Here is a 20749-nt window from a genome sequence, read left to right as displayed (position 1 = left end):
GAGCTGCGGCCTGTAAAGTCCCGCCGCGACATGCTTCACTCGGTGAGTTGAGGCCTGAAGCCCCGCCACCGCTGCTGCAAATCCCCAAGGGATGAATTCAGAGGCATTGGGGCAGGTTGATTGAGTCAATGTGATACGTACGTAATCAGCGTCTGCGGATGTGTGTAAACAATGGAGAAAACGGCTGTTTGAATTGGCAAGGCAAGTAGTAAAGGTGGAGTGAGACTGTCAACAGAACTGTGTGAGCTACAGTGCACGTCCTTCAGTTCTCGGCAACACACACACACACACACACACACACACACAGGCAGAGGTTCCTTTTGCCTTTATACTTAGATTTGAAGGGGTTTTGTGTTGAAATGTGAAGTTAATGTCATTAATGTTCTCAGACACCCTTCGGTTCACGACCGTTATTATTTGCATGTATCTATGGGAATCGCGACCCTGAATCCGTGCTAAGCAGTAGACAATGGATGGATGGATGTATCTATGGGTGGATTAGTGTGAAATTCCAGCCTTATTGTGTTGCAGCATGAAGGATGAACCCTCTCCAGCTCCGTGGCAGTCAGGTGATGTGCTGACTGAAGAATGCAGTTAACAAACTGTCAATATTTTTACATTTTTATTAGAAAGCATCAAATGTATGCGACTTCTATGGTGACTTACGATGAAAGTAACGCCCCCGGCATCTACATGATTGGTTTTGTTCTATTTCTCCCTGAGAGTTTTATAAAGGCACTTTCTGTAAAAGAATGCACATTAGAATGTATAGAAGAAGAAGTCTGTAGTTCTGTCTTGCCTGTTTAGCGGAGCTGTAGCGTGATGTAATGTCACCGTGTTGGTACCTGGAGTGATAAATCTAAAGCCAGAGTTGATGTCTGTATATCGCTCTCTGCAGCTGTGATTAATGGTGGATGATGGCTGCCGTCAGTTCACCGTGTTGTGTAGCCTTCTCTGTGAATGCCTGTTGATTTATTGTGCATGTGTCTTTAGGCTGCTCTTCATCGACACCGAGTTCCGGACGTTGAGACTGAAGGCGGAGGACTCCTCTGGAAGGCAGCACATACTCACTGTTAAACTCATGTCGAAGGTAAGACACACTCTCTCTCGTTATTGATGTTGGTTGTATTCTAATCTTCATTTATAGAAATGTTTTCATGGAGTATTGAGTATTTCTTTTCTCGGTAACGGTATCGAGTTTGAAATTCTTGTGTCGTGACAACCCTAGGAAGGATGGATCATTTTCACACGGCAAATTATTCCTCATCAAATGGAACACTCTGCAGCTTGATGTTGACCTCCAGCCAATCCAAATCCAAACAGCCCGACTTCACCAAATGCATATTGGGTGTTCAATTTGCTGATAGCAAATCGGTGATTTACATCTGTGCCCCTAAATCTAGGTCAAACTGGAGAGGGTGTGGAGAGACATGATAACCCGCTGTGACTGAGATGTAGCACAGATAAAACATCTCCACATAGACCCTCAGCATGATGGGAAAACCTTCCTCCATGCATAGTGAAAACCCGGACACCCACACTCCTCTGTGTAGCTGCAGTGTCTGCACGCTGCTGTTGAGAGAAGTACACAAAACCTGTACCTACTGTAGGGAAAAATAAATGAAGGCTGGAGAAATTGCAGTGTAATACAGAGCGTTTGAAACACTTGCATGTGACAGCTCTCCAAATGATCAGATAAGAGTGTGTGTTTAATGATATCTCATCCCGGGAACACATAATGATTTTGCTAGATTTTATTATGGGATTGTAGATGCTGGTAGACGCTATAGTTGTCGGAGACTGAGGGGCGAAATCACAGACAGATTGCACAGCTTTCTGTGGCTGCTAAACCTGCACAAATAAGGCAACGAGCAATCATGCTTCTAAAAGCACCCACAAAGGATGGAATTCACTCATTATAGTGCTGCTAAGCATTTAGCGTCTCATTTGCACATATTTAAATTAGCTTATGTGCAGACTTGTAGTGCAAAAGCGGCCTCTTCCTATGTAAATCAGTCTCATTGCAAAAACGGTCCGATTCACAGAGATCAGCTCTAATAGACAATTACAGTGAAAGTATTAGTGTTGGTGGTAACTGAAGCACATTTATAAGGGCCCTCTGTGCAAACAAATGTATTTTGGGATGAAGTGACAGTCGTGTAATGAAAAATGAATTAATAAAGCTCCCCTACATGTCCATTTTGAAAATACATGAGAAAAAAAACGAGATTTAAATAATCAATGAAGTTACGCTGTTGTGCCTCATGCGTAAATGTACACAGCAAGATGCACTTATAGTTTCTGCTGTGGGAGAATCGCTCCAGGTATTTGATCAACTCAAAAAAATGTCTGAAAATACAACACTGTAAATAATATTTCCCTCATGAATTCTGTATTATTGAGATGTGTGCTCTGCAGCTCAGAGGCATGAAAGAAGAGGAGTCAAACTAGTCAGTCATGAGTCCGGTCTATAAAGAATGAAGAAATGTCCCGTGCATGGTCTCGACAGGCCTGTCTTTTGGTTTTGTCTCCCACCCCTCACAACAGACAACCTCAAGCACATTTGTGTATTATTGCCCCATTGATAATTGCAATCAGATGCAAATATGGACAAATTACACTCAAAACGTTATAATATCATAAACGCAATCTCTCCTGTCGGAGCTTGAAACGGGACAGACATGTTTTGGTGTATCAATTGAATGGATGTATTAAGACAGCTGTAGTCACCAAGAAAAGGTCCTGCAGACTTCATAGATGAATTCAGAACTGGATATCGGACTCAAAAAGAAGGCACCCACTGACTTGAATGAAAATAGTCGTATTAGTGTATTAGCCAAGAACATTTTCTAGTTTCTGGGTTTGCTACTGGTTTGCACAATGTATGTGTGTGACATCAGCCCAATGTAAAGTGAATGGGGACCGACTATTGCTCCTAAGGCCCGTAGAATGTCCCGTCGCCCTGAAAGCCCATTTGTCCGATAGAGAACTTCTGGTGGACCATCATTCTGGAAGAAATATGTACGCCAGTCAACGCTGAGAGACACATTATATGTTGATTGCATTTTAATTGAGCCAATAATTACACATATGATCTTTGTCAATTTCAAGGATCATTTTTTCACTTAAAAAAAGTATACCATTGTGAGACGGGAGTCGTAGTTGACTGAGCAGTTTCACACTAAACTGAGTGACACGACGACAAGCGGAGTCCGTTGAATTGAGAAACTTCATGCTTCAATTCAAATGGGAACAAAGGGGCACAACTTTCCTCTTTATTGCTCAAGAATTGTAGATTTCTTGCATTTCCTGGAGAGTCTCCCGGCTACAAACAGAAGCACATGACTAATTATCATGCAGAATGACATCATCAATCATCAGACTGTCCCAATGTTTCCTAGTAGCTGGCAGGAGTGTATGTATCTCACAGTGGGGCTGCGTATTCCAGGCATGGTGAGGTGGTGCTTACCTAAGCCCAGATGACATCCACTGGAGACCAGCGAGGTGGCGGTGGGACCCCACTCTGTGTCCACCTGCCCACCTGGCCCTCCTCACCCCTCTGGCACCGGGTAAAAATAGCTTGGAGTCTTCCCTGTGTTCCAGCTGCTTCCACCAGATCCAGCGCCAGGTCATTCCTCACCAGGCACGGCTAGGGAGGAGGCAGCACTGGCATGGACACACAGGCTGGGCGGCAGGGGAGCGAGAGAGGGAGAGCTCAGGGAAGGGACGGGGACTAGCTTGATGCTGAAGGTGAACAGAGAGGAAATCTGCCTCACCAAAGGTTCTTATGAAGGGGTTTAAGGAAGTTTTGGCAACATATTAAATATGAGCAGCACTAATGCCGGCGTTTACTGTGAATTCTTAAATAAAAGACGGGATTCAACTCATAAGCAGGAACAAATAAAGGCTGTTAATTAAGGACAGCAAACAATATGGAGCCGTTGAATTACCTGTATTATAACGGACGGAGTGAAACAGAAGCAGCTTCTCATTTCCAGCTGCAGACTTGTCAGCTGACATGACATTTTTTTCATTATTAAGGATCACATTACAGCAGCACTTCAAAGTCATCTTTAGTTACTTTTACAGAATTATCCAGTTTCATTTTTTTTAATAATGCAATTAAGAATGTCATTATTACATTTTCCACTTCTCCCATAATAATTCTTCTAATTTAGTTTCCTGAAGGTGGTTCTTTTCATTATAAAGATTTAATGAATGCAGAAGCTTTTAACGGGGATGTTAAGCTACATACGTGTCTCATCTCCTCCACCCACAGCACCCTGCAGAGGCTCCTGAATGCACCGCCGACCTGCCAGTCCCCCTGCTCATGGTCTGGACAGCACAGGTGTGTACACGTTGGAGCCATAACTGACCTCTATAATGTCCACACTGACACAATGATATTCAATTATGCAAAGGCCATTATGAAGTTTGTGCCGTATTCAGTCACTCTTTTTCTTTTGCTTTCTGCTTTGATGTATCAAAAAAAGGAGCACAAACTAGCATACGGCTGATTTTGTGTTGTTATTATTTTGTGGTTGTATAAATATAATTGAATCGTGCTGTTCGACGGTTTTTGACCGCAGTTAAAATTTGTATGCCAACAAACTTGGATCAAAACTCCATATTTCGTTAGACAAAAATGATTTTGAAAATTCTACATCAGTCTCTTTTCAATTCATTTTGACACTTGGAGTTTACAACGCCCTTGGGTTATTAAAATTTTAATTTTAAAGTTAGGATTACAGTAGTTGGAAACAGCTACGCAGCCACAGCTGAAATCTAATTCTATAGTTTAATACTAATAATATTAGTGAAGCCTGATCTTTATCTTTAACTGCACAGAAAAGAAGAAAGAATAGACATGCAAAAAAATCCTTGACTGCATTCAAATGTTAATTTAATCTGAATATGGAATTCAAATGTCAACATCAGAGGCTTCAAATCAATACATTTTGACTTTTAGACAGAGGACTGAGACCATTATAGAGACAGGAACACAGCATGTTGCTCCCTCCATGTGTGTGGTTGAGAAAGAGGGGGACGAGGAGATGGAAGCTGTAAAAATGCTTTGAATATTTCAGTACAGCCCTAGTAATTACCTGTGTAGCCTCAACTCCAAAAGGAAAGATATAAGAATGCATATGTTCCATGGATTCAACCCAAATACAAAAGGAGAGCCAGAGAATGTGAACAAAGTCATCTGTAAGCTGTCAGATAAACGAGTTGTGGATGAAGATGCCACATGACAAATCTTTACGTTTCTTTACTACTTATATTTCACTTCATCTAAGCGATGCTCCACTCATCCACTCATCCAGTCATAGCTGTTGCAAAAGTTCCTGAACTTCATGTATAAGCTGCATGGAGGCTCTAACAAGTATGACAGGTACTGCTGTGGTCGAGTTCTCATGGTCATGTGAGCTGCTCGAATCCCTCCGACCTCTACGTTTAAAACATAAAACACTCGCACCATAGCAAGGCTGCGGTTTAGTTTCATGAGTGGAGAGGACACAATGAAGTCACTCTTGATATCTTTAAAATGAAAAATGAATGAATAATAAAAAATAAAAAAATCCTTTCAAGAGCTTGATCATATCACAAATTAGATTTTCTTTTCACAATAACATATTTTTAAAGGACTTGGCATGAAAGCTGAGGTTCACGGTTGATTGTTGACCCCAGAAAGGCCATTAAATATGAATGCTTCTTTTCAAAACAATTGGCAAATTTGCAAATTATGGTGAAACTGCTTATAGCATTCCCTACAATAAATATCTGTTTTTAAAAGAATTATACACTGACCCCTGCAATCACATGGTGTCACGGTGGCAGGTGACAGTTTTTTTCCGCCCTGAATTGGTTCTGTAGGTGAGGGCTGCATTCATGCTTCAAGGGACTGGTGACAGTGATGTCACCATCGATTTTGATTTATGGTTCAGCATCAGATTTTACCCGTTGATATCACCTCGGCATCAGATGGATGTATTTACATCAGCAGAACTCATGTGCTTTCATGATTTTGCCTACAGTGAGTGTGTGTTCATCACTGATGCAGAGCCACGGCGTCCTATAATACTTGTAAAGTGGAGTTACAAGCAGGAACAAAGTGATAGAGAGCAGAAGGTGACCTGCATTAGACACTTACAGAAGATTCAAGCTGACCAATCACAGAACCTGGAGGCTCAAACTCAAATGATATACTAGCATTCAAATCCCTGGTAGAGTCTGGTACCGGCTGAGTCTGGATGGTAGAACTGAGACCTCGTTAGTGATGGCTCCACAGCTCGGTATTCAGGCCCATTCACAACTCAACAGTTGTTTGATACATGTTTCATGCAGAACTCCAGGAATTGCTATTTTGATTTTCCATTCACACTTTGGTGCTGGGGTTTTCTGCTGGTTCTCTGGGGGCCAAACACATCGAAAATCCATACACACTTGCTGCTTTAGTTTTATTGCAGTAAAGACTGGTTCGGACAGGTGAGTCTAAGATTTTATTACAGAAGCCAAATTTGCAGAATTCCTTCCCTTGTCTTTTATTTACAGTTTTTCACAATTGTTAACGCACAAAAAGTGAAAATTCGGCACAATTTGCACAACCTTCACTTCATGTAACAGTCACTCCACCCAATTTGGCACTACTTCACACTCCCTTATCTGCATTAGACTCTGACATTCCTTCTTTACACTGATATCAGTTACACATCACCTTGTTGTCAAAACACTACACACAATGTTCAAGTGTTGCACACACTTCTCAAGGAAAATCTCAAAGCATCCACCTGCAACACACAAATATTCAAATATCTAAACATTCAGGTCTGTTGAGCCGTTTGCAATCAGGACTGCAGCATAAAAGTGTGTTGAGCCTCTGTTTAGTTTGGTGAACAATGGAGAACTTTGAAGAGAGAGACAACCAGAGAAGGAGAGGGGTAAGAGTGAGAGGAGGAAGACAAGAAGGAGGAGGACAAGCTATATATTTGTGTGCTGTTTTATGTAGGGCTGCAGCTATCAAATCTTTTTGTAATCGAGTAATGTACCGATTATTCCATCGAGTAATCGGATAAAAATTATCATTGTGTATATAGTTTTCATATACACTTAATTTCTTAACACATTTGGTCAATGACTATCAACAGGAATAAATATAAGAAAAAAGAAAGAGATAAATATAAAAATTAATGTTTTTTTCTTTATTTAAATCTCAACACGAACAAGAAATCAAAATAACCTAAATTAGTAAAGGCAGCGTTCCCAGCCTGGCTCTGGCCGTACTGCACAATATCGGCCTGCCCGCGGTGAACTGGAGACAGGATCAAACGACCGCTTCTTAAAACTACGCCCGACGGGACCGCCCAGTTCACGACATCGGCTTGGACGGAGACACATGAGACAGGACCGGTACGGTGCGAGGGGAGACAGGTGTTACGGGCACAGCAACTTTCTGTACAAAAAAACGATCGACAGTTGTCTCCGTTTTTGACGCTCACGTCAAGAAGAATGCTGCACTTCACTGATTTTTCATCGCATGTGTGCCCAAAATGGTCACTTTGGAGCGCTGGCTTCCTCGAACACGGTCTGTGAGGAACAATGTTCCCTGCTGAGCAGGCTGCATAATGCCGAGAGAGGAATGAAACAATGCTTCGAGGGAGATTTTTTGCCTCGAGGATTTTTTAGAATCGACTTACTCGAATAACTTGAGTAATTGTTTCAGCCCTAGTTTTATGTTTGACTTTGAAAGAAGTAGGCCTACACTGAGACATTTTACAAAAGGAGAAATGGCTCCTTCTCCAGAGTCATCGTCATTCACATGGTGTGTTCCGTTTCTATGATTATGTATTCAATTTTGCACTAAATGTTTGGCCCTGTGCAGCAAATGCTTAGTTGTGTGTACTTGATGAATGGTATGTGTGTCATTTGAAAATATGGCACGTACCAAATGAAAACACGAGTCCCATTTAGTGAACAGGTAAGAGATTTGATGGCAAAGAGTCATCTTGCAAAGGGAGTGTCAGGCTGAGCATTTTGTGTGACTTTACAATTGTAAAAAACTGTAACATGTCATGAGGAAGCCTGAATGGTACTTCAAAGAGGTTGCATTGGTCTGATATTTGGTAGAGGGCAATGGCCTCCACCAAAATGCATTTCTTTGGTCGCATTGATAAGGAAGTGAACGTGAGTGTATTCGTTCAACAACATGCATAAGACAAGGTTGTGATTTTGAAGAGCGTCTATGAAATTGCTGGTTTATCTAATCGAGAGAATATGAGATGATGTGGAAACAGGAGTAAAATGGTCAGGAACGTTCATTTATGGCTCTTCTCCAGATTTGGAGGCTATAGATATTGATTGGTTGGGATGGTTTGAGAAACACTATGAAGCACATCTTACTCAGATGGGCCAACCCACACTTTTATCAACCTAATGATCTCAATGATGCCCCGACACCACCGATATGAACCAAAACTCTAAGCTGCTTCGTGATTTATTCATCAATGATCAGACAACCTGGTCTAAACGATCCTTTATGACCTGTAAGTTCCATGTCAGTAAATAACGATGTGAAATCCTATCATCGCCACATAGTGTGTTTGTGAAAGGTCACACAGCTGCTACGTCATGACATTATTAGAATATACCAAGTCCGTTTCATTACTGGTTTGCCAGATGTTTGATATTTTTGATATTTCATTTTCCTCGAGCTGCAAATGTGACAGTATTCAGGCTGAAACAGTGATTAAGGGCTACACAAACACATGTGACGCATCCGGTGGGGGTGGGGGGGCTGTGGGTCAGAGGTAGAGCGAGGTCCTCCAATCGGAAGTTTGGCAGTTAGTGTGTGTGTGTGTGTGTGTGTGTGTGTGTGTGTGTGTGTGTGTGTGTGTGTGTGTGTGTGTGTGTGTGTGTGTGTGTGTGTGTGTGTGTGTGTGTGTGTGTGTGTGTGTGTGTGTGTGTGTGTGTGTGTGTGTGTGTGTGTGTGGTTGTGTGTGGTTGTGTGTGGTTGTGTGTGTGTGTGGTTGTGGTTGTGGTTGTGTGTGTGGTTGTGTGTGTGGTTGTATGTCACGCGTAACAAGAAGCTGCGTACATATGAAGCAGCGTGCGCACGTCTGTCTGTCACTGTTTGACAAATGTTGTTACGCGTTCACACGCACGTGCGGTCGCAGATTCTGATGCTGCGCGGCCGGAATTGATCTGCTGTGCGCACCTACTCCGCGTAACTTGAACGCGTAATGTAGTTGGCCTGTTCATTTCAGTCAACCAGGGGAGGCAACTACATTACACGCTCATGTTACGCGGAGTAGGTGCGCACAGCAGATCAATTCCGGCCGCGCAGCATCAGAATCTGCGACCGCACGTGCGTGTGAACGCGTAACAACATTTGTCAAACAGTGACAGACAGACGTGTGCACGCTGCTTCATATGTACGCAGCTTCTTGTTACGCGTGACAGAGTCTGCGCACGTCGTTTCCGCGTACATGTGAGCGCCTGACAAAAATGTTCAATTATCTTCATGCGAGCGTTAATGCGTGCGTTCGCTAAAAAACGCATGAATGTTACGCGTAGTTACTCTGCGTAATGTGATCACAGGCGTGCAGCAGCCATCACGCGTGAACGCGTGACCATTATAAGTCAATGAGGAAACTACATTACACGTCAGGCGCTGTGTGCTGCACAGGCGTCAAAGCACGCGGGTGTGACGCGTTCAGTTGATAGTTGCGCAAGTAATATGAAACGATTCTGACGCCATAGCGCGTGTGCGCGTGTACGCGTAGACTGGATGTAGTGTGAAGCGCTTCGAGTTGCTAGTGAGCAAAAAAAGTGCTCTATAAATGCAGGTCCATTTACCATTTACCGTGCTACCCGTTGCATAATTTGACAAAACACTTCTCCACCTGCTTTCTGAAGACGTTCTCTCCTTCGGCCCCTCAGATTGAATCCACTATAATTGGCATAAAACTGTTTTGATGTAAAAGCAGCTGTGGGCTCTTTGTGTCTCTTTGCATCCTTGTTATTGTTGTTTGCCGTCTTTGCTTCTTTCACTCTGGCTCTGCTTTTCATTTCTGTCTCTGCCGCTGAGTCTGTGTGTCACTTCCTCACTAGCACGCACACACACACACACACACACACACACACACACACACACACAGATACCTTGTGTTTCTCATTCACTTTGTCTGTCATAAAAGGTACTGCTACATGTCTGAGCAGTATTGCGTGCGTGCGTGCGTGCGTGCGTGCGTGCGGGCGTGCGTGCGTGCGTGTGCGTGCGTGCGTGCGTGCGTGCGTGTGCGTGCGTGTGTGCGTGCGTGTGTGTGTGTCGTTGAGCTGATACATGGCAGGCGTACAGTGAGGACCAGCTTAGAACAGCGCTACCGTATGGAGCCTGTCTGCCTGCTGGGCTGTTGATGGATCTCTCCCACACTGCAACATGAAGTGTGCGTATGTGTGTGTGTATATTTGTGTGTGCATGTGCTTGCATCTGTGCCAAGTGTGTGTCTGTGTGTGTGTGTGTGTGTGTGTGTGTGTGTGTGTGTTGCGGGGGGAAGGGCCTGTCTGTCGGCAGACCTGACATGTTCATTTGAATGAGTAATTATTGCCTGCTCTGTTGCAGGGCCAAGACATGCCACTCTGTGCATTTGTGTGAAACTAGAACGGGAAGAGTGTGTGTGTGTGTGTGTGTGTGTGTGTGTGTGTGTGTGTGTGTGTGTGTGTGTGTGTGTGTGTGTGTGTGTGTGTGTGTGTGTGTGTGTGTGTGTGTGTGTGTGTGTGTGTGTGTGTGTGTGTGTGTGTGGTGTGTGTGTGGTGTGTGTGTGGTGTGTGTGTGGTGTGTGTGTGTGTGTGGTGTGTGTGTGTGTGTCCTTTGTGCTAGCAGACTATATAAAGGTGATTTTTTTTAACAACCAAAAACAGCATGAATTAAGGACTGGAGGTTTGAGTGTGAATAAAAAGGTGAGTGTGGACACCATGGCTTCACCCACAGTCCTGCTTGTGTTTGTGTAGGTTTCTGGGATCGTATCAATATGTGGGACTCTAAATATCCCTTGAAGGTATGAAACATCCAATATGCACCTACAACCTATGGTCTTCATTATCGGCCAATCTACTTATCTACTATTCATTTTGTGAGTCATTGTTCAACAGTAAAGGACAAAAGTACTACAACTACTACTCCTACTACTGTTACTACTACTACTGCTACTACTACTACGATTTTTCCTGGATACATGATTTAACTGGTTAATGATAAACATATCAAACTTTCATTGATTTCTTTCTTGGAATAAAGATGTTAAACAACTCAAATGTACAGCACTGGTCATGTACAGTTTGAGCTGATATTTATTTTTAATTTTACTTCTAAGTATAAGTACTTTGTGTTTTTTGATGTTTAGTAGGATGTTTAAGGACAAAGATTGTCTGAAAGTTCCATCCTGGCTATATTGTATGTACTTCCAGTGAATATCCCAATATAAAACGTGTTTTTAAAAAGAACCAGAAGCAGGTAGGAAGTATAACTAAGCCATCTTCATGTGGTTACATCCTCACAGTTGGGAGGTGTGTTCTCTGTTTACGTAACGTTCACTTAATGAAAACATTTAATGGATATCTCTTGTTTTACTATTCAGCTATTGAAAGCAAAATGTAAAACTGACATCCCTAATTCTGAAACAAACACGATGCATTATCAATACATAGTCAAGATAGTCCCATTAAACAGTCATGACCAACATGGCCGTCTCAAAAGAACAATGAGAAAATGACCACAGTCGGTCACAATCGCATCGCGTTGTTTTCACATATGACTCTGACATCACTTAGTTCCCATCTCAAAAGCAGCTCTTCCTTGCAGCAAAAAAGACAATATTGTGGCAGTGTACGAAGCGTAGAGGTGGACACCCAGTCAAACATATTGTTGAATTGTTTTATTTCACCACACATATAGTGAATACATGTAGATTTCCATAAATACTGGCATAGACCAAGTCATATGTTGTCTGACCTTCTCTCTCTGCTGTGGTAGACACTATTCTACTATATCTTTACATACTGTAGACTATAGTTATATGGATGATATATTCATGATTTGATAACAACACACACAGAGGGAGAGCACCTTCTCTCTCTGCTCTGGTAGACATCACTACACTGTATTTTCACATAGCAAATAGCCATAGTAATGCTCTGAATATTGAATTTCACACCTTTTAAAATTCATCCATATAAAGAGGAGGAGGGAATTCTTTCTGCCTCCCTGCTTTTCAAGAGCTAAATTGAGGTCAGTCAGAGATAGCATAAATAGATAAAGCAGGCTGATTGAGATGGCCAGGTAGCAAATCTCAGCTCGGCTTCAGTGGCTTTCATACTTTCTTCCAGCCTCCCGCTATCACTCATGTTCCTCTCACAGATACAACAGAAATTCAATTACAAGCTCTCCTTCCTTTTCTTCTTCTCCTTTATGAACTGGGCTGAGCGTAGTTATCCTGAGCTGTAACCGTAATCATGCCACTGGCATTAATTGGTCTGTAATTGCTGTGGCTCTCAGCACCTGGACGATGCTTAATTGTGTGCACTGTGCTGGCACAATGACCCATAATTTTTGGTTCATTTTTTTCCCCCTAATTTTTTCCCTCTCATTCCATCTGTATTGGTCTCCGACACCTCCATCAGACACCCATTCTCGTGTGTGAATGTGTGCACATGCATGCACGCATGTGTGTGTGTCAAATCATCAAACACAGAAATGTAGAGCTTCTCAACGTGGTATTTTTATGTTATTGAAATAATTGAACGTATTGTTTTAATGCGTACTGTACTGGATTCCTAACCCAGGAGATCAAGCGATCATATCGCATGAAAATCGATGTCGTCAGGCTTCAGGTCTGGCAGCCGGACTGGACCAAACCGCACTAGCCAGACAGCAACTTCTAATGACTTCTAATATTTGGGCTCTTTGCAGGCACCTCTTGTCACCAATATCACTGACGCTCAGTAGATTGATGATTTTCTGGGTGGCCCTGGGCTGTATGAATCCCACGCCAGTTTGTAATGGTTCCAGTCAGGAGACTTTCTGTTGCTCCTTTGTAAACGTTAACAAGAAGTTGTCACAGAAATGTCACCTTTTCAAGGTTCCTTGTCCCTTTGTTCTGGTCTGGTTTGTTAGAGTTCTCTGGACCAACTCCACAGCCAGTTTCTCCTGGTTTTAGAGTCTCTGACCGAGTTCTGGGACGTCCTGGATGAGATTGACAGCAAGACCTGGATTCTAGAGCCGGAAAACCCCAGGCGGTCCGACACCATGAGGCGCATCGCCATCGGTACTGTATAAAGGAAGATCTGCACCGTCAAAAAAAGTCACACAGTTTATATATATATATATCACAGAAAAACTGATCAATCCATAACACATGTAATTGCACATCCGTGTCTGTGTGTGCAGGAAATAACTTATCCATCAAAGTGGAGGTGGATCCCAGACACCCTAAGATGCTGCCGGAGTGCTGCCTGCTGGGAGCCGAGCATGGTGGGTAGGACCCCAGAGACATGGCAGCACAGTGTGCTTTCAGACAGTAAATGTGCATTATTACACATCCAAAACTGACACACTGTATTATAGCCTGTGAAAGCCTCTCCTCATTAGTACACAGCTATCAGGCGGCCATGAGGTTTGTGGATAAATAGTTTGTTCAGGTCCTTAGGATTGGCAGGGGAGCACGGTCACCAATGGAGCGCAGACAAACAGGAAGTATTTAACAAACCAATGAGTGAAATGATATAAACTACAAATAAATCCTTTTAAATGCTGTTAATCTAGCAAACATACACATTCATGGTTTGGTATAAACCTTGGTTTTGGGCTCACGGTTCAGTATGTTTTTAGTATAATAGGGAAAATTAACATTCAACAGTTCAACATAATTATTTAACAGTTAAGGCAATCAAGTTTTGGTATATTGTCCAAAAAGCCAAACTGCCTCCTGGGCCTCAAAGTATTTCTGTTTCTGTAATGTTCCATCATAAGCCTCTGACCTGTTGATGATCCTGAACTTGGCTGTAGCTTATGTTGGTTTATCGAGGCGTGCCCACACTAAAATGCTCATGTGAAGGCACATCCTTGTGGAGCTGGAGCAATTTGACCAAAGGCTTCCATCTGTATTGTCTACCACCGGTGTGGTCGCACGTATACATTAGTTACTTGGTTGGATGCTGCTGAACACCGGGGGAAGGACTCGCTCTTTGTCTCCCGCCACTAACTGAAGCCCCTTGTAGACGGCCTTCTCGTTGCGCGAGTATTCCGCCATTATTAACATAACAGAATATTCCGCCTCTAAGACGCCAACGGAGGTCGTCACAGGGCCGCATCAGAGGAAAGATGAAACGGCGTTCAATCCAAAAACACTCCGAGCACCCGAGGCGGAAAAGCTGAGACGTAGTGAAGACGCGTTACCAGGGCAACATGCCGCCGGCGGATTTAACGTGTACACGTGCTATCTAAACGCAGACAAACAAAGTATCTAAACGCTCCGGTTCACGGCATTTTGACTCACCTTTCCGCCATTACAGCGGAACCGTCTGTGTAAAAGGGGCTTGAGTGATAGCGTCATGTCTAGGGTTGGGCATCGAGATCCGGTTCCAAATAGGAACCGGTTCCTAACCTCCGGTTCCGGAACCGTTAAGAAGCTGTTGGAATTGCGATCCTTTTTTTTCGGTTCTTAAACGTCCGCACTAGTTTGTTTATATTACTCCGCCCGGCGTGCAGAGACTCCGCGATAGAACGATCAGTAACAAGTAGTCTAACGCGCTACTATTGCCAAACCAGTAGTCAGATTAAAGTTACTTATCCAAATACACGGCGCGTTACTATTTTTGTCAGTAATAATAAAAGATTTGCTTTCTTCGTGCGTCTCGGGGGTGACGTATGTTAGCCGACACCTTCACGGACGGTCGCGTGTAGTTGGCTATACCGGCAGAAACGTAAACAATGGAGGGGGAGAGATACGCATTTTCCAGCTGGAAATACAAGCGTTATTTCGACTTCATCTCAGCAAAAGATGGCAACATAAAGGTTCGTTGTACACTCTGTGTTAACAACAAAGTGTTGTCTACTTTCAAGAATACAACGTCAAACTTGAAAAAACATTTAGAGTCACAGCATGGCACGACCACATTAAAAGAGCAGGTCCCGCCCGGTGACGGTGAAAAGGCGCAGCGTGTGAATAAACAAGACGAGTTCTCGATTTCACGGAGCTCCTGCTAACTCAGTCTGTGCTGAAATGCGAGCGGAGTCTCTCTTGAGTGTTTAGTGGAGAAATGTCTCGCTGCTTGCTGGCCCCGCCCCCTCCCTTAGTCATCACGCCGCTCTTACTTTAGGACTGTGTTCATCCTTTGTTCCATAAAAAACACTCCTGGCTGCTCTAATGCCGGTTCAATATTCATAAAATGTTCATTCCTGATGTTACTGCCATTACAATATGCAAACAATTATTTAAGTTAAGTGAAGTCAAGAGTACTACTTTTCAAAGTAACTGTGGCAACACTGGACCTGTTGACCTGCACCTCAAAGAATCGGAATCGAGAATCGTTTAGAACAGGAATCGAAACAGAGGATCGGGATCGGGATCGGAATCGGTAAAATCCAAATGATGCCCAACCCTAGTCATGTCTGAGGTTCATGTTCATTTCACCAGGAAGTGTTTCCACAGCTGGATCTCACTTCAGTGTCGGAATACAGTTGGACACACATTATTGAGATTAATTCAACTTTAGGGCTAAAACTGGCGCTCCAGAATTTTGGTTCCATGTGCGATATAGAGCAACTCACGGTACGAAAATATCACTATATTTTGACCACGATGACAATGATATCACAATACTCGATGATCATCTACGAGATGCATCATGAAAATATACCAGTGGAAAGGCAAACGCTTCACTAAAAGTCAACTCAAAAAGTGGGCCAACATTCCAGCGCTTCTCCACGAATCGCTGCAATTCCATTGAAATGAATTGGAACAGAAATGTTGACCTTTGATATGTTGGTGTGACACCATAAGGTTGCATTGTGAAAAATCCCGCTTCACTTAACCTAATTGATTAATAGATTTTATTGTTTATTTAATTTGAATATATATCAGAAAATACTGAAAAAATGCCACATAATATTTCCTATCTTCACACTCCTTGTTTGATCAAAATATATCCCCCTCCATTGGTCAAAGAGAGAAGTGAGAAGCAGCCTCACATTTGAGGAGCTAAAACATGTTCACATTTGACATGTTTTCTTAGATGAGTCAAACACTAAATCAAAATAATGGGGGAATCAATGAATTGATTGATTGCTTCATCGCTAACAGGACTGACTGGGTCCTTAGCCTCTTCATCAGCCCAGATCACTGCAGTCAGACGCCTGTTTTCACAGAATCATCTGCCAGCAGAGGATCAGCACAGCCAATAAAGTACAACTTGAGCCTTTGCCAGCTCTGATTCCGATCAGAACGGGCGGTAAAAGGAATCGCCTGCTTTTTCATTGATCTCCACACGTCTGGACTTCAGTCCGCTTGTGTTGTCCGTCGTCATGTCAGAAGACTTGCTTCCACAAAGGCAAGTTTTCATTCTCGCCACGCCGACAACACGGAGCCAGCCTTCCAGCTTCAGCTTTCTATTTAAATCCCCGTCAATTGTCGGCCATTGTTTCTGTAAACCCCAAGGTCACACAACCGCTAGCCTGTTGCCTAGCAATGCAACTGAAAAGATATTAAACACATACACACTTCAGCCACAAAGACGGGAGGCAGGCAGCGACCCTCAAATACGAGGGGTCGCGTAGAAATATTGCTTTTTGCATGTAGGAATAACAAATAGTGAAAGTGATGAGCGGCGCGAGCAGACGAAGCTCCCTGTGGAACAGAAGCAGTGATGGTTCACGTCTGTGGTGACGCAGCCGACTGGAGAGAACGGACGTGTGGTTGAATGTTGTTGTTTTTTGTTCAACCTAATTTTCTGAGGGTTTATATACTAATATAATATAAATTGATTTAAATTCAAGGCCTTTATTAGAAGTTCAGTTTACTCCAACACCAAATAATACCCTCTCTTGTGTTGTTTCAGTGGTGACTCCGCTGAGGAACAAGCTGAATGCCAACATGCACTTGTGGTAAGATTTTTTTTACATTGGGTTTGGACTGAGATTTATACAATATAATTGATGATATAATGATCATATTATTATTTTACAATTTATAATCAATATTTTCTGTCCAAATGCTTTCAAGCTGTAATTTAAAATCAACAAAATGACATATTCAAGATTGTGTATGTTGTGAACAGTAATCTGTTTGGGGTTTTCTTACATTCAAGGATTGTATGGAGGTTTTTTCAATGAAGCTTCAAATGTCTGTCATCATATTAGGAGATATATATATATATATATATATATATATATATATATATATATATATATATATATATATATATATATTAGATCAATCAAATAAATAAATAAACAAAAAGTCACAGTACAGTATGCCATAAACCATTCATAAAATGTGAGAAAAGTATAGTATGTCAAAAAATGTAGAAATTCATGTAAAATTGTATATATTATATGTTTTTAATATTTTATATATATTTCATAATATACCGTGACTAAAATGTCATGTCATCGAAAAGTTACCATACAAATTCATAAAACATGTCATGGTATAGTATGTCACAAAAAACCCCACCACATGTCATTGTGGTACCCCATGAGAAATTATATCAGCTGTCTGTCTGTCATAGTATAGAAAAGTCCCGCCCCTTCCTGTTTAATTTTTACATTATTTCAAAATAAATACGTACGGTACTTAATAATAATAATAATGATAATCATCATTTTTGATCCAGTTTTAATTGAACCATGAATTCCACATCTGATGTTTGTCAGTTTAAAAGATAATTGTTAAAATCCAGAAAGTCTCAGTTTGTCATCGTATCATCTGGTTTAACAGCCGTTAGCTTGGCTTGCTAGCCAGCGAGCTAACTTAGCTACGTTCCATCACTAATGTACCGTTCCATCCTGGTACCGAACACACCGGCTTTGTAGCTTCAGACGGGTCATGTGGGGATGACGTGTCTGAAGGAGAATCTCCCACCACCAGTCTTCCGTTTGAAGCGACAGAAATATCTTTTTTCTACCAATGGTGAAAGTCTCCTAATCATCCCCCAGTGTCTTTGCAGGCTCATTTGCATGTGGTTAATTAGTGTGTGAAGGAGCTGTCTGTGGTCTGCTGGCAGGAACCCGGACTCCAGCGTCTTGCACAACCTCCAGGATGTTTTGGAGATCGAATTCCCGTCACCTGCCACCCACGAAAAATCTGTATGTGACACAGTTGCCCCTTTCCATTTCAAACATGTCCGTTCCCATCACGATAACCTCAGGGTGTGTGTGTGTGTGTGTCTGTGTGTGTGTGCGTGTGTGTGTGTGTGTGTGTGCACATCTATGCATGCATACTCCTGTTTGAGCTTCAAGTTATAAGGGGGCGGACACACACTCGTGTCTATTTTTCTGTTTATTTCCATTTTTCCCTTTCCCTCTGCATTTTGTTTTCCATGAGGTGGGCACAAATTCTCCTTTAATTGGGTTGTTTACAGACAAGATCATTAGAATAACAAAGATGGCAGAATTCTATGCACTATCAAATCGCTTTAATCACGCAAAACCATTTATCTTTTTTTTTTAAACACTCGTTCTTTCCCCTCCCCTCTGCAGATGGGTTAAAAGAGCGTCGTGTTTATCCACTGTCGCCTCAGTGATTAATGCCTCAGCTTCATTAACATTCAGAGGAGTGCAAAAAAGTTGAGTTGACCAGATGTTGATTTTTTTTTTTTTTTACCTACCTGCCATCCTCTCTCTTAATGGATAGCTCCAGAAAAAAAGCTTCTCATTATGCCGAAAATGCAAACGAGAGAGAAGTGAGCGTGTGACGGTGGGGAAGTTCAGGGTGTTGCAGGGTGATGTTGGCACTGGAGTTTTAACTAGGAGGTTGTTTAACACTAAGTGGTTACAGAGGACCGGCCCAAATCTTAAGCATCTGTTGCCATAGTGTACGTGCTGAATGTTGATCTGATTGTGTGTAGAGCTTCAGCGTGGAGTGTGGCATCTGTTACTCCTATCGGCTCCAAGCTGCAATCCCTGATCAGGTGTGTAATGACCCTCGCTGTGGCCAGCCCTTCCACCAGGCCTGTCTGTATGAGGTATGGACACACACACACACACACACACACACACACACATGCACACAGGGCTGTGTGAGGAGCATCCATACATTTCCTCCATAGTTATAGTTATGGAACTGAATGGTTCCTTATTTATTATTATATTATATTATTTATCAAACAAAATAGGTTTGAGAGCAAAAATATCTCATGGCAAATAATAGGGATGCCCCGATACCAAGTACAAATTGATAATAATAATAATACTCCAGGTGTCCTGTAAGGATAGTGTGGCAGTTACCCCCAAATGTTTAAACATTTTAAAAATCAATTCAATATATATGTATATAGTTTTGTATGTTTTTTTTTTTGTCATTAAAATATGCAGGCACTATTCACTGATGCAGTAAGAATGTTACCATTTTGCCTCTGAGTCACTACTTCATGACTCCTTTTGGCGACTAAGCTTAGACTTTGCACTTTGTCATACATTGTTTAATCTCGGTTGACAAATTCTGTGAATCTGACACCACAATGCAGTGAATAAACACAGTTTACGGTGTATCGCGTACCGTGATATCATCACTAACGTGGGCAAAATATTGTGATATTATCGTATCTTGAGTTACTCTTTGATTCCCACCCCCAATAGATTAGATACTTCATAAAAGACGGTAAACAAATTGGTCACCACCATGGACTCAAGGAGCTAGCGACACCTTGTGTGGCACCCACCTAATCATGCATAACTATAAGCTATAACTTAAATAAATTCACCCGATGTACAGTCGGGCTGAAGACACCAAAACCCTTTTCGGTTCCAGCCAGGCTGTAAACATGTGTATTTCTGCTGTTAAGTTAGTCATTTCAACATGGAGCTCATGGGGGAAGAAGCCAACCTCAAGTGGCCATTTGAGGGACTGCAGTTTTGGGTTCATTTCTCAGCAGTTTGCCGCTTGGTCATCATCTATTCAGACTAAGCCAAAAAAAAATGTGTCAGAGAACCCCTGAGCAACACCCTTTATTTATTACACGTGTCATAGCCCTCAAGACCACGCCCCATCCTTCATTCAACAGCCTTGTGTAGACACTGTCATGAATTGTATTTTTAAAAGTATTTGTAGTGCTCCTCCTCAGTACCAGCAGGGAGAGCAGCCTGTTCTAGCCTACTAAAGGTTTATATGTATAGTGTAGGCTGTATTTAGAGGACTTTACCTCTTTAGTATCACTTTGCCTGCTCATCGATCCATCTACGTTTTCTTCAACTGCACTCATTTCCCTCCTCGCTGGTCTCAGTTGGTTCGTATTATTGTGTGACTGTGGTGTTTAACGTGAAAACTGGGGTGAGTTGATCACCTGATGTTGGATAACTACCTCAGTGCTGTGCTGGTTCTCTGTGTAAAGCCCAGAGAAAGTGTCAGGAAGGCCACATACAAGTCATTCACATGCTTCAGTGTGTTGGATCATCTGGAATGTACCTTTTTTAAAGTATGCAGTAATACGTGTACAATGGAGAAAATAAAAAAATCACTTAACACTGGGATCTTTCTTT

At 42.3% G+C, this 20749-nt stretch overlaps 1 protein-coding gene across 2 annotated transcripts in view; it reads left to right on the top strand.

Moving 5' to 3' along the window:
• fancl (FA complementation group L) overlaps nucleotides 1-20749 on the top strand; it is a 28537-nt gene that overhangs the window by 7160 nt on the left and 628 nt on the right. The window contains exons 7-14 of one of the 2 annotated variants that reach the window (XM_084021081.1): nucleotides 994-1090; nucleotides 3604-3750; nucleotides 4280-4348; nucleotides 13169-13319; nucleotides 13442-13525; nucleotides 17110-17155; nucleotides 18277-18358; nucleotides 19120-19236. In XM_084021081.1, coding sequence (XP_083877207.1) covers nucleotides 994-1090; nucleotides 3604-3750; nucleotides 4280-4348; nucleotides 13169-13319; nucleotides 13442-13525; nucleotides 17110-17155; nucleotides 18277-18358; nucleotides 19120-19236 — 793 coding nt within the window. The remainder of the gene's footprint in view (nucleotides 1-993; nucleotides 1091-3603; nucleotides 3751-4279; nucleotides 4349-13168; nucleotides 13320-13441; nucleotides 13526-17109; nucleotides 17156-18276; nucleotides 18359-19119; nucleotides 19237-20749) is intronic. The other variant, XM_084021082.1, reaches the window with a different exon arrangement.

The sequence above is a fragment of the Eutrigla gurnardus genome (assembly GCF_963514095.1).
Source record: "Eutrigla gurnardus genome assembly, chromosome: 11".
Classification (NCBI taxonomy): Eukaryota; Metazoa; Chordata; class Actinopteri; order Perciformes; family Triglidae; genus Eutrigla; species Eutrigla gurnardus.
The sequence above is the reverse complement of the archived record's forward strand: the minus strand, read 5'-3'. Positions and strand labels throughout refer to the sequence as shown.